The sequence below is a fragment of the Carya illinoinensis genome, chromosome 2 (genome assembly GCF_018687715.1).
Source record: "Carya illinoinensis cultivar Pawnee chromosome 2, C.illinoinensisPawnee_v1, whole genome shotgun sequence".
In the NCBI taxonomy this organism is placed as follows: domain Eukaryota; kingdom Viridiplantae; phylum Streptophyta; class Magnoliopsida; order Fagales; family Juglandaceae; genus Carya; species Carya illinoinensis.
Window position 1 is genome coordinate 36,296,061 of NC_056753.1, and position 17,047 is coordinate 36,313,107.

At 36.8% G+C, this 17,047-nt stretch overlaps 3 protein-coding genes and 2 non-coding genes across 7 annotated transcripts; 2 read left to right on the plus strand and 3 right to left on the minus strand.

Moving 5' to 3' along the window:
- Positions 1 to 176: 176 nt before the first annotated feature.
- LOC122301449 lies at positions 177 to 3,511 on the plus strand. Of its 3 annotated transcripts, XR_006240187.1 has the most exons (7): positions 177 to 619; positions 1,092 to 1,152; positions 1,243 to 1,436; positions 1,776 to 1,851; positions 1,957 to 2,004; positions 2,296 to 2,360; positions 2,458 to 2,765. XR_006240187.1 is itself a non-coding variant. In XM_043112820.1 (6 exons), exons 1-5 carry the CDS (start codon positions 476 to 478, stop codon positions 1,971 to 1,973), a joined length of 492 nt encoding a protein of 163 aa, XP_042968754.1. In that variant the 5' UTR covers positions 177 to 475; the 3' UTR covers positions 1,974 to 2,004; positions 3,023 to 3,511. The 3 variants fall into 3 exon arrangements, 2 of the variants coding, with proteins under 2 accessions (XP_042968754.1, XP_042968753.1); XM_043112820.1 differs by lacking the exons at positions 2,296 to 2,360; positions 2,458 to 2,765 and adding an exon at positions 3,023 to 3,511; XM_043112819.1 differs by lacking the exon at positions 2,296 to 2,360 and having other exon boundaries at positions 180 to 619.
- A 153-nt stretch (positions 3,512 to 3,664) lies between these two features.
- Positions 3,665 to 4,432, minus strand: LOC122301450. Its single transcript, XM_043112821.1, has 2 exons — positions 3,969 to 4,432; positions 3,665 to 3,837 (listed from the first exon to the last, which is right to left on the minus strand). The coding sequence occupies exons 1-2, from the start codon at positions 4,306 to 4,308 to the stop codon at positions 3,821 to 3,823; spliced, it is 357 nt and encodes a 118-aa protein (XP_042968755.1). The 5' UTR covers positions 4,309 to 4,432; the 3' UTR covers positions 3,665 to 3,820.
- Positions 4,433 to 5,861: 1,429 nt separating this feature from the next.
- TRNAD-GUC lies at positions 5,862 to 5,933 on the minus strand. Its single transcript has one exon. It is a non-coding gene; the product is annotated as a tRNA-Asp (tRNA).
- A 673-nt stretch (positions 5,934 to 6,606) lies between these two features.
- On the plus strand, positions 6,607 to 6,678 carry TRNAP-AGG. Its single transcript has one exon. It is a non-coding gene; the product is annotated as a tRNA-Pro (tRNA).
- A 46-nt stretch (positions 6,679 to 6,724) lies between these two features.
- LOC122301448 (rop guanine nucleotide exchange factor 5-like) lies at positions 6,725 to 10,397 on the minus strand. Its single transcript, XM_043112818.1, has 7 exons — positions 9,416 to 10,397; positions 9,012 to 9,128; positions 8,762 to 8,916; positions 8,427 to 8,501; positions 8,049 to 8,339; positions 7,412 to 7,768; positions 6,725 to 7,319 (listed from the first exon to the last, which is right to left on the minus strand). The coding sequence occupies exons 1-7, from the start codon at positions 9,753 to 9,755 to the stop codon at positions 6,831 to 6,833; spliced, it is 1,824 nt and encodes a 607-aa protein (XP_042968752.1). The 5' UTR covers positions 9,756 to 10,397; the 3' UTR covers positions 6,725 to 6,830.
- Positions 10,398 to 17,047: the final 6,650 nt, after the last annotated feature.

The window sequence follows — 17,047 nt, forward strand, 5'->3', positions numbered from 1 at the left end:
CAATAATAAATAAATAAAATCATCTACAGAATAGACCACTGAACAAAGGTCAAAGATTTAGGATGAGAACACCTGGCAGTAGGGGCTTGGAGCTGGCAACATGTCCACTTGGATGCGAAAGATGCACCCATGTGTCAAAAGAGAGAGACACACAGAGACGGAGAGAGGATTGAATTGAATGATAGCACATGGAGGATACAAAGCAATATCCGGGCACCGTATTTTGGGGCTTATAAATAGCTGCGACCGTTCACAAGACTTCCTCATCTGCAATCTTCACGTGCTCTCTCTATCTGCTCTGCCTCCCTCTGCTTCTCTCTAATTTATCACTTTGTTTGCATCTCTGTAAATCTTATTCAATTCCTCCTTTTTGGCTCTTCGGCCGTTAAGATTTACATATCTATCATAAGGGTAGTTTTGTTCGTTGGTTGACGGAGAAAGAGAAGCCTGTTTCCGAGTGATAACAGTAGTAGCTATGGAGAACAACAAGAAGCAAGTGGGTGTTTCATCTTCATCCACGACTTTCGATCACCTTTTTGGTCCCAAGTACCCCTCTTCAGCAACTTCATCATCTTCCACTTCTGGAATATTTGGATCCATTTTTCCACCTCCCTCAACGGTATTTCTTTTTCAGAACCATCGACAATGACATCTAATCAATATGGTCTTTTATATTTTTTGTGCTTATCTCTTGCATGTTGCTCTGTTTAAATTAAAATTAGAAAAATATGACAATCGGATGCGAGTACTGTAGAACTCAAATCAAACGTCAGAATCACGTCATCCATTTTCTTTAATGAGTACTAGGACTTGCAAGTTTTATGGAGCTTAGAAATTGAAAACTTGAAGCGGTTCGGAGATGAGAGCATATATCATCGACTTCTTTGATTTTGTACATATTGAGATCAGAGAATGTACGTTTACATGCATATATTTTAGATGCACTAGTCCTCTTTTTGCTAAGATTCATCATGATCAAGAGAATAAGAAATGATATTTGAATTTTGCATCAAGAAACTTGCTTCCTGATTTGGTCATGTTAGCTGGAACTATGCAGTTCTAATTTAATTGTTTTCCTTCGTCAACTTCAGGTGCTAGGGAGGGACTCCACTCACGATAATCGAGGTGGCGGTGGAAAATATGGAAATCCAGGTATTGTTTACCAGTCCCAGCTGATGCGAATTTATGTATATGTATGTATACTGCATGATCTCATGATCTAGGTTGTTTGGTTGTATTCAGATATTATTACCAAGAATAATGGCAAGGGTGAAAGTGTTGCTAGAGAAAAGGGTTCCAGTTACCAGAAAGATCATGAGATAATGGAACCATGCCATTTTAACTCAGAACCAGCTTGCTACTTTAGCTCATCTATCTACTACGGTGGTCAAGAAAATTATTCTCCAAGGACCCGCTCCACCGAATCCCAACATATTGTGAGTGTAGCTAGGACATGCATTTAATTCATACGTTATTAATAATAATGTGTGCATCTATAAGCTAATGCCGGTTTGATCATAATCTAAAATTGACAAAAAGAAATTAATATAATAAAAAATAAGTTGTCGATTTATATATATATAGTTGGACGTATAATTATAGACCTAGCTAGCTAATAAGTTGTAAGAATTAATTATGTGAGGATGAGATTTACCGTTTCTTTCAATGATCTTGAATATATATATAGATATATGTTGGTATGTAGATAATATATATATATATATATATATAGTGATTTCTGACGTTGATGAACATATCTTCGAATCCTGTATTAGTTTAAAAAGGATGGTGGAGACGATGATTCAAACGGAAACAATCCGAACAGCGCTTCCAGAGGGAACTGGTGGCAAGGTATTTATGATGGCTGCATGCTTAGTTGTAGGGAAAAAAAATAATGGGTATAATAATGTTGATTTAATTAGAAATAATAGAAATCTAAAACCCTACTTTCTGCAGGTTCCCTCTATTACTAACAACCCTGCATCCTGCACCTCGATCGCAAAGGTATTCCGAATTCTCTTTGATCAGAATAATTAATAAATGGTTGATGGATCTCTTTAATTATGTGATTCTCTGAGAGCACTTTTTGGTTTTAAGACTCATCATTCGTTACCCATGAAAAAGGTTATATATATATATATATATATATATATATATTTGAGCACCATTTTAAAGGGTCATAAGTTATGGGAAACGAATCAAAAGACTTATGGCTATGAAAAGACGATACGATTGTCGCTTTTTATGCGTTTTGAGCTCCTAACTCCTAATTTCCAATTATTGTTTATACGAAAGGTTAAAGTGCGCAATTAAACAAATGAGATGCTGAAAAGGCCTAGAGAGACAGAGAGAGACAGAGAGTGAGTATAAAGGGCATAAATAAAATTAATATCTGCATATATATGGTCCTTAAATCAAATGAATGACTGAAATGGTGTTAATTTGGCTATGTTGCAGGGGTGGCTACAGTATGATGTTGCTTAATATTACGGAAATAAGCTGGTGGCAATATATTATATTAGTACCCTAGCTACCTCATATAATAGAGTATATATAACACTGTCATGACTTGGGAAAACGTACGTGTTGGGTTCTTTTTGTCCAACTGATGAATTTTGGGAAAGTCTTATAATATTTCTAGTATTTAGGAGCTTGATGCTCATTGTACGAGTAACCCAGTACTGTTACATGTACTTAATACGCTGTCTGGAGTTTATCCATCTACTTGTAACTCAATATATATATACAGAACATTCTCTCTCTCTCTCTCTCTCTCTCTCTCTCTCTCTCTCTCTCTCTCTCTCTCTACATTCTACTGTGCTAATTTTTTAGATTACTACTTCTCGACTTGTTTACTACACAAAAGCAGCATCCCATTCTTACCTACTTGGTTTCTGTTCAATCGATGCAACTTGAATTGGCTCATGCGCTGACGTTTTACCAATTGGAAATGAATGCAAGTTTATGAAATAGTACTTCTTTTTTTTTCATAAACTTTTTTTTTTCTTTTTTTCTTTTTTAGGGGAAGTCTTGAAACAGTTAAGATGTGATCAATTTTGATGTAAATTTTACCATCGGTGACGTGGGACTATAGATGGTGATTGGGAAGGAAATATATGCAAAGCACTCAGGGTAAGAATCTTGATCAGTCTTAAGAAAACCCACCAATTATAAATATCGAGCAAAATAATATATAATAATAAAATTCATGGATGCAATTTCTAGCTAGGATCAAAAGTTTGCAATTTGATACTTTATTCTTTCACGTGGAACTCATTAGGATCCTCTAAAGTCGGAAGGGTCACTGGTAAAGTAACTTTGGCTGTTCTTATCAATTAGGAATCTAGGATCCTAATCTCTTCATACCACTTTTTGCTTTTATTTCTTCTTGGCTTAATTCATTAAACCGCGTATTGAATCTCTCGCTTCAGAAAAACTGCACAAAATAAAATATGAAAAATAACTGAATTTGCTCAACTCTTTGGGATGGTTGTATTGGTCCAAGTTTGTCGAACCTTAACTAATGTTTATGGTTCTGCAGCCATTTACCAGTTTAAAGGTAGCTAAATATGAGTTTGGATATAGCTGAAAATCCAGGGGAGAGATAATATTCTGATTCATGCTTTGCAGTTTGCTCTGCACACTTAAGGTGGACAGAATCCCGGATCAAACACTATTCATTTATTTATTTTGTTATTCGTGTGCCTAGACATCACAGTAATCTGCTCAGCTAGATGCTGCAGCTACAAAGACAATCTCAGCACGCTAGTACTAAGAGCAACTATTTCACACAGACGCCATGACATGGGAGCTTCAGTATTCAAGGCAATGTATAGTCTGCAAAACAGAGCAAGTGAATTTATTACCAAAAAAAAAACAGAGAGTAATCATAGCTGTTGCAATCGTTGAAGGAAAATGGAAGAAATTGAAAAGCAGAAAGAAAGGGTGAGTAAATTGTGTTTACATACCTCCACACTTGTATCCCACTGGACGATCAGCTATATTGCAACGTTTGGGGATGGTCACTGCAATCTCTGGTTTAGCCCCGGAACTTTTAGCTGTGTTGGAAAGCATAGTAGCACAAAGGCATTTTGGGTTCTTACCAATCTTTTTCACCTGACTGCAGCATCTATCAGAAACTTGAGCACTCGCATCTTGTGCGGCTGATACACATGGAGCGAGTTTAAATGCTTCCATGTCAGGGGAGGATTTCCCACATTCACCAGCCCCGTAAACCTCATCAATGGCAGCAATTCCTACAACAACAAGAAGCACTAGAAACCAAATGGACTTCATTGGAACTTGCATTTCTCTGATGCACTGCCCACACCACCTCTGCGGACTTTTATAGTGTCACAGGCAGCTCAAAAAGTGTTTACACGTAAAACCCACAAAAGATAGTGGATACAGCACTAGAGTGTATCCACACTAGAGTAATGGCATTTTTGTTTATTGCAGCACCTACTCCGGAAGTAGGCTTTATAGCCGATGAGGATAGTGCTTCCTTCTCGATCATTGATCATTCAACTTTACTTTTTGTCCTTCTAGAAAAGGATCAAGCTTTCATGGGCAGCTGACCGCAGGGCAGAGGACAAGTATGACTCATTTCACACATTACAGGAATTCAGATCCTTGAAATTGTTGTTTTGTACTAACCATCTGGCCACTTCTAGGCTTCTAGCACACCAGAAGGCATTTTTATACTCAAATTCTTTTACTGCCAAGGGAACTACAACTAATAGTTTTGTGTGCTATTCAAGTCCTGATGAGTGTTGTGGCATCAACAAAGGTTATCATATGAAGAAGATTAGAGAATAGAGAGGGAAAATTCAACAATAGTGAAGACATTAAAGACGATTAGAGAATAGAAAAAGAGGGAAAATTAAAGCACAACCGGAGTAAGTGGCTGAATTTATGCGTGCTCATTCCACTTTACTTTATACCATGTAGAATATGAATCCACTTGTTCCAAGAATCTACCAGAATTCTGATTGAATGCGAGCTTCCTACTTAATCGTGAAGTATGGACCGACAGGAAGAAATGTGCAAACAAGTAGATGAAGCGGGGGATGATCGAGATGATTCATTAATTTCTTCGTATTCCTGTCATGGAGGTCTCCAAATTAGGATTGAAAAGCAGTAATTCTTTTGGATATTAAAGAAAGTTGACACAGCATTTTACAAACTCACTCAGAAAAATTGGCAAACAGCATCGATACAAAAATAGTATCTTCAACTCATGAAAAGTAAATATGATGAGATCGGAATACATTGTTGAATACGGAAATTAATATCATATAAAATTAGATTGTTATAAATAGCATTTCTCAATCATTTTCTCGACTTCTTGAGTCTCCCACATGATATAATTCCCAAAGATACAATAAGCATAAACTGAAACCATCGGCAATTTATCATCGAGCATTCGACAGAAGAACAATTCGAGCTCAAGCAATATTCCAAGCGAGTAAAACCGTACAATACCATAAAAACATACGGAAGAAGCCCAACTGGCAACCGGAACTAAAATCACGAACGGAACCGCCAAGAGCATATGGCTCAGATGGCATGAGACCCAACCTCCCTTACAGAGGTCTTGGGTTCGATCCCCCTTCCCATTCCCCAATATCAAAAAAAAAAAAAAAAAAAATCACGAACGGAACCAAGCTTCGTGAGCTCCCAGAAGCCAAAGTCCCCTGCATGATCTGAACCACATTAACCAGAGCCAGCATCAAGAACGCGCACCCGAAAATTGAGATGACACCTTAGACATAGATCCCGATCCGGAGGACGGACCGCTTGATGTAGGCAACGACCTCGACAGGTGGGTGATTTCAAATGCGCAAAAGAACAAAAATTTGCGCCGTTGCCGGGGATCGAACCCGGGTCACCCGCGTGACAGGCGGGAATACTTACCACTATACTACAACGACTTTGTTGACTGACACCGAAATCGTAATGAATATGACCCTTACTTGAACTATTTGACTCTTGTTTTTCACCTAATTATAAAACTGTACGTTATAACAGGAGCCTCAGACCTTAATTACCTTATCAAAAATGATTTCTCCTTCAAATAATAAAAAAAAAAAAAACATCGAGAGCATGGAATAAGCATACACCCATGACCCACCCAATTCTTTCATCAGGTGTTGCTTTCATTTCCCAAATGCCACCAATCTCTAAAATAAAATTATTTATGAGGTCAGGTATGTTTTAATTTACATATCAAAAGCCTGAAATATATACTATATAGGCAACTAAAAGACTGATTTCTGCTCACTAGTTAATTTGTGCCACAATGCAAGCATCCTTTTTAAGCCTATCACTATTGTACCAAACATCTCTAAATTCAGTGTCAAGAATCTAAATTCCCTATGGTAAACCTATCTTCATTCATACCATCATCTTATTTCATTTTAAGTCTTCCTAAATCTAGATAAGTAGCGTAATGTTCTTGTCAAGATAGCTTGATGACTACCGTAAAACTTTTGAACGAACCCCTTTCAATCTAGAACTGTCTCCAATTGTGACTATTTTCATGCCAGGGTGTCAGTTTCTTTGTTTTAATATTAATAACTAGACTCTGCAACGTAAAATACAAAAGGGCATTTGGTCTAGTGGTATGATTCTCGCTTAGGGTGCGAGAGGTCCCGAGTTCAATTCTCGGAATGCCCCAGTACTTATTTTTTGATTGAATAATTTGAATCCGTCGATATTCAACTTCAAAGCAAATATTAGACCAATACATTAATTTACCAACTCATAACTACAAATAATTGGTCAAAGCATAAGAATCCTCTTGAGGGTATACATCAACAGACAGAATCTCAGCGATCATGACGCAATCTGATCCCATTTTGGTGGGCGGCTGATTCTTTTTTATATTCCAAACTTTCGGTGTCACTTGGCTCTGGCGTTGAAACTAATCCGGCAGTTGGATTGCCACAGATCCTTGCCTTCGTCTCAACACCAAGATAATTCGTCAAGACTCTTTTCACACCAAATCCACGGCAGGGAGGCTTGCCATGGTGGTTCATGAGAAAAGGAGTTCTCTCTCCCCTGGCAGGACTAATCAACGGTGCCGGCGAAAAGCTAGGAGTGGGAAAAGTTTTGTATGGGGTGCTCGAGTCAGGCACTGAGTATGAGATAGAGACTTTCTTGTGAGCAATCACACTCACTGTGGGAGCCGATGAGAGCCTATCGGAATGTTTTGTCAAGTCATCCACATATAGTAAATCATCAATACGAGCCACAATGTTGAATGCCAAGCTCTCCAAAACTCTTGAATAGCTCTCCAGAATGGATTTTCCAACATCCTGAAAGTTTGCAAATGAAGTCTATTTTTTTATTTTTCAAGAAATAGAAGGGAAATGTGGGACAAGTTGATCGGAGAGGATAGAATGTCAACCTTGTTGCATTGGATCTTGCTGGTATCAAGAGAAGATTGTGTCAGACCAGGGAACCGCTGCTTCAAGCAAAGCAGGAGGCTCTCAGCCTTTTCTGCCAGCAGCTCCCTCTTATCCCTATCAACCATCATGTCCTTGACCATTTCCCATGAGGACTTCCCAGCGGAACGGTTAGGATTAGATGAAAGTCTAGCATGAGATCTTCGACGCCATACATGTATGGAGGCTTCCACACGGTTGGCAATCTCTAGAGCAACATGTTCTGAGGCTAAGTCAAGGCAATCCAGCAGACACTCTGCAGAGAATTGATCCGATGTGATGTAACTGTAAATAACATCCCCTAGACAGGCTCTCCCATTCTGAAGCAAATTAACAAGAGTTCATAATCGGTAACATTAGAACGGTGACCATTTCAAGAGCTGAAGAAACATCATGAACCAAATGGGAGAATATCTCAAGGATCTAACACATGTTTACAAATACACCCAAATAAACTCGTATACATATATGTGTGTGTCTTGTCCTTCTAGAGATTTACAGCATAGTATGGAAGGATTCGAAACATGAGATCAATAAATTGCAATATGGACTCCAATTATATACAGCTCACACATGTCCTCCGATACTGGATTTTCATACCTTTGGAAGAGCTTCCAAGTATGACTCAGGAACTTCCATTTCTGCTAAAGCTATGCTGTTTATGGCCATTGCAGCTTTTAATATTTGACTTGCACATTCACGTGTGTGATGCAACAGTTTTCTTGACTTTTCACTGAGGCCGCCAGCAGCTACTCGGGGTACAGGCAGCCACCACTTCTCCTCCTGCCTCTGAGTTGTTTTGCGAAAGGAGGCAGACCCATCTGCATCTGGGGCTACGATGCCTTGATCAACATACCAAAACTCTGTATTGACAAAGCTATCTAATATTTCCTGTAACGAAAGAAGATGCCTAACAAATTAAGAATGGTTACAATAGAGAAAATAGTATACTATTATACAAGAAAAACTGAACCTTACAAGAAGCATGTTGTCTAGTTTACGTAGGGCTGGGAGATTGATGAAAATATCTGATCTCGGCCTGCAAGTCATAACCTGCAGAATTTACAAGAAGCAAACAAGAAAAAATGAATTAACGCTCCCATATTTAGCCTTCCCGTATCATTTTCAATCATGCTATTGATGGTTGGCATTCCCGCCGTCAGTATGGTTAGACATAATAAATATGGGTAACCGCAAAGGACTATCAGGTGAAAATTTAAGCTTCAAACATTTGTTATGTTCTTCCACAGCAACCAAACAGGATTTTACAGACTAATTTCAACATCTAAATAATAACTCAGTCATTGCAATACCTCAAGCCTACTACCATCAGGAAATGTTTGCCAAGTGGGTATCAACTCGACAATGTGATCACCGACGCAAAGTAGCCAATCCATCTCTCTTCGCCACATTGATTTCTTGCCAGTAGGCAAGGGTTCCAATCTCCATATTTGCCCAAAAATGGTAGCTACATAATTTTTAGAAACAGAGCCAGATGAAGTAATCTAACAGTCAACACGGGATAATTCCACCAAACACCTAAAACTTAGATAGAGAGCATACCACAGAGATTGGTAATGGAATTTGAGATAGCTAATGCCGTGCAGACCCCTTTCCCAGACCCTGACATATCTTCACCAAGCAACAATTTCGAAAACCTCTCTTTCATCATATTCATCTCTGTTCAGTATAATTTGATGTTCAGATAATGAGAAGAGATGGGTAATCATGCCGAACACTCAGACTCTATTGGACTCTTGATAAAATAGGAGAGAAGAAAAAGATAGAAATCGTAGGTTTGTGCTGGCTGGCTTTCCCAAAAAGCTCCACTTCGCAAATATAGCTGTATCAGACTCAGCCCAGTGGATACTTTCTAGTCATAAGGTCTTAAAAACGAAAGAACAGTAACATTCAAAATTTGAAACTATTGTCTTCTGAAAATTTCTTAGAAACCAAACATAACAAACCTGAATTTTGGGAGCCCATTTTCTCCAATTTCGAATCGTCGACATTGGGTTGTTTTTGTTCAGCTTGGCCCACATCAGAAACACAACATTTGCTTACTTGAGCATTGCGAATAGGCCAGCCCAATGGAGGAGGGGAAGAAGACCGCTTTGCTTTCACTTCCTCACTCGAGGTCTCGCAGCTCGATCTTGAAGAACCGCTGCTCTCCCTGGACTCAGAGATCAAACCAGTGTGCGACTCAGCTCGAACACCTTTACCAGAAAACGATTTACACCCATCCTTTCTCTTTTGAAAATTTCCACTCTTCTTTATCAAAGATTCCATCCGAACTCTCTCCAACATGAAAGTTTTCGCAGTGTCGACGAACCGCTAAACGAGTACAAGCATGGTTACAGTGCCACGCGAGAGCGCAGAGTAGGAGAAATCGAGAGGAGACTCTGAGGTGTGCTAGCGTACACCATGATTGCTGAGCCTACTGCGTGATGGAGAGTAACCTGTGGCTGGGTTATTTGAACTGTTCACTACCGATCAAGACATGCCATGAGAACGTCCTGCTTTCTCTGGAATACGTACGCAATTCAAAAGAATAATAAACTAATGATAAGGCTACCAGTTAAAAATACTCACAGCGGTGTCCGTGTCCATCGTCGAGACCACCCCTGAGTTTACATTCTCACCCTCAATAGATTTGCTCACTTCCTTTTTAGCTTAAGCACTTGCCGCCCCCACAATATAGACTTCCAAAAATGTGTTCACCTAATTAAATTGCAAACTAAATCTAATGAGTTCTTGAGCGCACACATGCACAACACATGTATGGGCACCGTAACAGGAAAATGTGGAAATAAATGGAACGGATGCGTTAGGTTTGGCGGACATGTGATAAATTTTAAGAGTGATTGTCAATTGGTTTGCATTTGCTCTTCCCAACTCATTTTATCAATGAGTGGGGACTTGAGGTTAAATGGCAACAAAAGGAAAACAACAACAAAAGTCAAGAGCAATGACAGTGAGTTTTTGTAGAGAATACAGCGTCTGATTTTGGGTATATAAATCCAGTTCAGCCCCGGCTGAACAATAAAGTGTTATTTGATTGAAAAATAATATTTACAATTTTAGTTTGTGTAGTTTTCCGCATGTATTTTTTGAAAAATATGAATAAATATAAAATTTACATATAAATATTTTATTTTTAAAAATTTTATATACGGTCATTTTGTGTATTTTTTACATATCAATAATGATTGTTATTTTCTAACAAGCAATAGGACCCTCTTCGTCCTTGTAAATATGAGATACTTGTTTAAATGTTGTAGAGAGGGGGCAGTTAAGTATTTGTCTAGCGGTTTTGAATGGATACGAGATATGATATAATATAGCCGTTTAAGGACAGTACGTATGACTTGAGCAATCGTTCCGTTGTCCGAGAAAAGGACCTTCCTCCACTCTAAACTAAGTTTGAACCTTTTTGTAGCGGCAAGCTGAAATCATAGACTTTTGACCCTAATTTTAACGAAAAGTGAAACCCAGCATAAAGCAGCTGCCTTTGGTGGGTGTCTTTGGTGATAGCCGTTTAATAAAGCAAAGAAAGCAGGCCAGGGTCCTCGACTTTTGATACGTGCATGGCGCTTACTTTTCAAAAGTCCCATTTTTTTTTGTACGCAATTATCCCTCCCTTGCAATTCAATTTAATACGAGACTTGGTACGGACGATGGTGGATGGCGTACCCTTCCTTCTTTTATATGTCCATGTGCTGGGAGGTCTCTAATTATTTATGCCATTATGCAGACGTCCCTTGGGCTTAATTTGGTGCTTCAACTACACAACTACTACCATTATTTGAACGTTTAGTGGTCAATTATTTCCCAAGTCAAGTTCGTATCTCTTCACTGCAAATTGTACCATTATTTCTGCATACTCCAGCCTTCTACTTTGACCCTTATGTAATCGGACCACTTTAATACTTTTTTTTTTTCATCTCACTATGATGAGTTGTCATTGTTGATCAACTTTTGATTATTGAGTTCTTTTTTAAGAAAAGAAAGAATGATTCAAAGTAATTAAAGTATTAAATCTTATATAATGAAATGAAAATAGAATTAGAGCGTCATTTATAGCATTAGTTTTTAAAACGAGATCTACTTTAGCGCATTTGGTTGTTTTTGAAGTTTTTATTTTTATTTTTTTAACCTTCTTAATTTGCTCCAAACTCAATTTAACAGAGGCTAGACTATGGCAACGTGATAGCCGAATCTGTATAAAATAATTAAGGAAGAAGGGCTGAGGTTGGGCCTTTTGGCTTTCTGTTTTTTGGGATCTGAAATGCTGAAGGGTAGATCTACAACTCAAGTTTATTTCAAGTTTTTTTTTTTTATCATTTTTTAAGTATATTTTTAACATCCTTAATCATCAAAAAAATTAAAAAAATATATAGAACTTTACTAATATTTACTTTCTTAATCATTAAGTAATAAAAAAAATAATAACACAGTAGTAAAGTAGCAAATAGATTATAGTAAATGGATAATAGTAGAGTAGCATATGGATAGTAGATAGTAGTAGAGTAGTAACCTTTCATTATTCAACGCTAAAAACCGAAACATTTTTCTGCACTGAAAGAGAATAGCACGGACAACCATCAAACCCGTCCGTGAAGTGATGGAGTGGTACAGACCTGGTCCAAGTTAACGGATTACTAGCTAGTAGCTCTAAACAATAAATTCCACCTAACAAACGAAGCAATTCAATTCCATTTCCTGAAATTAAATGCCAATTACGAACTAATGGCTTGGTTGAATGATCACCTCTCTCTCTCTCTCTCTCTCTCTCAGAAGTTGAATTACCGATCAGTAGCTGTACTTTATGTTTTCGAGCCTCTTCGTCATAATTTGTCCGTGAATTTGTTATCAGTTATTGATGCGATTGACTTTTTGACCATTTGAAAGAAAACCTGCCGTAAAGCTGCAAGCCTGCATGAATATTTGGTATTACATATACCGATTGCAGCGAGCCTCGTTTGTTTTAATCTATATAAGCCAATTAATGTCTCGCTGGAATTTGGGCGGATTTGAATTGAACTTCTACCCCTTAATTTGCGACAGATATCAGTTATCTGGGCATATATACTACGTAAAACTTGTTGCGTTTTTCTAAACCTGTAGCAAAAAATGATAATGTTATTGTTTTGTGTTCAGTGTTAACCGAGTGTTTGGATTTTCTAATGTATACTTTAATTGAATAGTCATATGAACGGTTGATCTTGCATATCGATTGCATAAGTTCCCTGTTAGTTTTTCCTTCTCCACTGTAACTGTTGGAGCACACCCAAGTTATTGTGCAGGAGCAGTTACCTAATGATCTGGTGCGTTCCACTTCCACTATCATGCTGATGACCATGGAAAATATTATGTTCTTTATAAGAAGAAGACAAGTACTACTACCTATCAAAAAGAAGAAAATTTCTACTTTCATCATCTTGATGGGTGTTTGTTTCAACAACTAATTACGTTGTTAAGCATCCCACTCTATTGGAAGCACGATGAAAAACTTAGTATCGGAGAATTATATGACAGTCACAAATCATCCTGTGAATATGCACATACCAGACAACCATAAGTTAACACAATTCAAGCCTACACAGATCCACTAGCCTAAGCAAGATGTCAACACAAGAAAAATCCTGAGCAGAATCACAACAATTCAAGTTTCTTTAAAAGAATTCATATATTTTCAGCATAATTAGGCTATATTTTTACTTTCTTTAAGTTTATCTATCTATCTTTGGGTATTCCAAACCATGTTCTTTGTTACACCACATAAAGTTTAATAAAGTAGAGAATGGCTTCCTTGTTCTGTTTCTGTTTCGTGAAGGTTAGGTATTCAGAACCTTGGTGGAAATAACATCATTTCTTGGGAGTAATAAACATTGAGGTTTTATAGCTCAAAATTAAGGGTTACCAGTTTTCAACCTATCAGCTTCTGTTATGACCATTTTACAATTGATCTGTCTATGATCGTCATAGATGGTCAGATTACAACTGCAGTGCTGAAGCATGCATTCATATGCACGATGAACTGAATTTAGTGACACAATTTCGCTATTACTGGCAGTTGCATGCACATAGCTTTATAGGAGGGTTAATGTCTGTATAGACTGTATGCACAAAGGTCTCATGTTAAGCTGAACCTGTTACTTCCGCATTGTTGATTGAACATCTTAAAATTTCCTTTTATGCTGAGATATATCTGATTATGGTCGAAATTTCGAGTCATATTGGCATAATGTTTCCTCCATATTTTGACATGCATGCATGTTCTAAGTTTCTTACAGTAGTTGCTCTCATAAAGTCTCATGTTTATTGATTATTGGCAAACAATTAATGTTCAGATTTTTATTACAATATAATCCAAACATATACTTGGGAGTATTTTTTCAGGAAACATGCAGAGAGGACAGGCTAGGGTCTACAAAATGCCTTGAAGAAGCCCAATTTTTTTTTTTTTTTTTTTTTTTTTTGAAATTTTTAACGTGGTAAGACCCAAGCAAACATATATGGTATGTTTTCTTCGCAAGATTTTTATTTACGTGGGATATTTTGATTAAGCATCAATGTTAATTCTCCCTCCCTTTTTTGCCCAGTTGATTATACTTGTAATAGTTTATATATCACCATTATTTATTCCATTGTATATGGTTTAATACTCATCGATCTGATTTTTTTACCATGTTTACTTGGGGCTCGAAGTTTTGATCGAAAATGTGATATTTCCCAAGATTAGAAACGAGAGATTGCAAGTAGCTTTTACTCCTTAAATACATGCATCTTTATTAAGAAAATGCCAAATAAAAACATGCATGCTTTTGTCACGTAGCAATGTAATTTCATGACAAGCTATATCCTATTTATGCATCTGTATATGCGCCGGATTGTGGGTGGGTCATGGGTGTGTGAGGAGGGGGACAGATAAACACCACAAGCATGGTGCGCGCCGCTCTAGTTCTTGGGCTTTCTCTCCACGTTACACTTTTTTTTTTTTTTTTAATATTATATATAGTAACATTTGTACTCTTTATGCACTTCATTAATGTGATTAACTGCATCAATTTTTTTAATATACAACTAATTACATTAGTAGAATGCGCAAAAGTAACTGTACATAAAAATTTTGATATTTTTTTTATGCAATAATATTCAAATGGCAGATAGTGATGCACATTATTGGTAAGCGATTAGACAAAGCGAAGTGTTTATTTTTCTAATGAGAAATGCGATAAGGAAACTTTACATCACATATTTGATGCATCTAATTAATATGTAATTTGTCATTTTTATCATTCTATTTAAATACACATATTTAAACATTAAGGTAGATAAATAAAAATAAAAAATTACGTATGGATTAAGTGAATGTCTGTGTTGTAAGGCTTCTTTGTAGAATTTTTCTTTTTCAATTACTATTGATTATTATTAATTGGGTGGTCATGGTATGACCAAGACCGTAAGAGGTGGAACATAAAGTTAGGAGTCAGGACAACTAAACTGAGGATGCAATTGATAGTGGAAGACATATATATTTCCAAGAATCCCCCGAAACAAAATGGTTCTGATAGAATGGGACATGTAGCTACATACACAGTCCATGATTCCGTGCTCTTAGGGATTAATACTTTATCTGTCTTAGGTTTGGTTTCATTTCTGAAACAAAGTTCGCTCGAGTACTCTTAACTTTTTCTCTGTATTAACTGTAAATGAGCAATGTTCCTCTTGTGTATGAACTTTGTCTCATACCGACATTTCATATAAGCTATAAAGTATAACCCATTTTACAATAGTTGGGGATCTTAACGGCTCTCTCGTTATATGCATCTCACTGTCTTGTCACAATCTTTGTACACATGAAATGGCCCAAGGATTTGAAGTTTGAACCAATTTTAAGAACCGATCTGTTATAAATCCCAATCCCTTCTGGTTGTTCTTGGTTTTTGTCGTTGTTATAACTTGGATGAATGTTCCCGTCCGCTTCTTTATTTGTTCTTTTCGTCTAAATTCCCCCATGCATGGTCCAGAGTGCAATATTTGTCTGGTCAAGAGCTGGACACAAGTATTGGGATCTGAATGTCTGAAATTGGGTCATCGAGATTTATTGAGGAAAACTCACATTTTTGCTGCACAGCAATAGACCGCAGTCGCACAATGTTTAATGGTATGAAGACGTTGGCATTTGAAAGCGCGCGAGAGAAAGCAACAGTAATTTGGTGAGGCCGCTGGGATGTTTGTTGGCGTTAATTTGAACATTACTCTACTAGAGCTTTGCCATCACAAAGCAGTAGAAAAGGCAAGGCGTTGGATGTTGTCGTCGATAATCCATCATGACATTGGATCTGGGAAATTTCTGGGGCCCAAATCAATAAATTAGGCAGATGTGAGAGTATTGTTTATAAATAAGGAAAAAGCAAAGGTCACCATACATTTTTAGGGGGAATTGTCTTGATTGTGACTTTTTTTTTTAATAGTTAAAAATGTATTTTTTAATAAATTTTTAATTTCATTTTTTTAAAAAAATATTAGAGTAATTTAAAAAATACTTTAAAAAAATTACACAAACTTAAAAAATATAAAATATACTTAGGGGAGTATCGGGACACCTCTCAGTGGTGGCCCTAACATTGCCATTTAAATAAAAGACACTGTCTAAAGCTTCTAGAAGGAACATCATACTTTAATTAAGGACTGTGCTACTCGAATGGATAATTTAATTGAGAAAGTGACTTATAAGTGTAAATACTTTTATTTTAGTTTATTTTATTTGTTTCATCATTTTTAAGCAATTTTAAAAATATATTAATTTTTTAAGCTAAAATAAATCAACAGAAATTTGCAACAGAAATTTGGGGAGGCTAGGGGGGGCAGTCCTGGAAACCAAACAATCATTTTGTTTTAGCTAACAACCTCTACAAACATACCACAAAAACCAACTTTTCATTTATGCGCAAGTTTCCAGCATGTCTAGTCTGAAGGATGATATGAGAGGGACCTCGCTGCCCTGACAGCGTTGTATGGATTTTTTGTTCTCTGCTTATGTGATTGCCCTAATTAGACAAACAACCAAAAACTACAGTAAATTGAAATTATCTCATGACAAAAATTAAGTAATATATTCGCTTAAAGAGATTACAGAAAAGTAATCTAATAATCTAATGTGATTTGATGTGATTGTTACCATTTGATACCTTAATTTGTACAAAAAACCAAAAGGGAGAAAAGAGTAATTCTTGGCTCACGACAGTTATTTGGGCGTTGATACAGTATTCTTTGCATTTATCTATAAAATAAATTAAAAATAAGGGAATAAAAATAAATAAAGAGAGACATAAGGATGATTTATATGGTTCAACATAATGCCTACATCCATGGATTATTTTGGAGGAAAAATCTACTATAATAAGTAATTTTACAGTCTCTTATAACCTCACATATCTTACAATACAGTGAAATAACTTAGAAAAGATCACATAGAGTCGTTATATATGGTGGAGTTTGGGCTTAGAAAACTTCTTTGGAGAACCTATGGAGCGTTTGTAGAAATGATTGAGTATAACTTGACTTGTGAATCTCATTTATTTTAAAAGTTT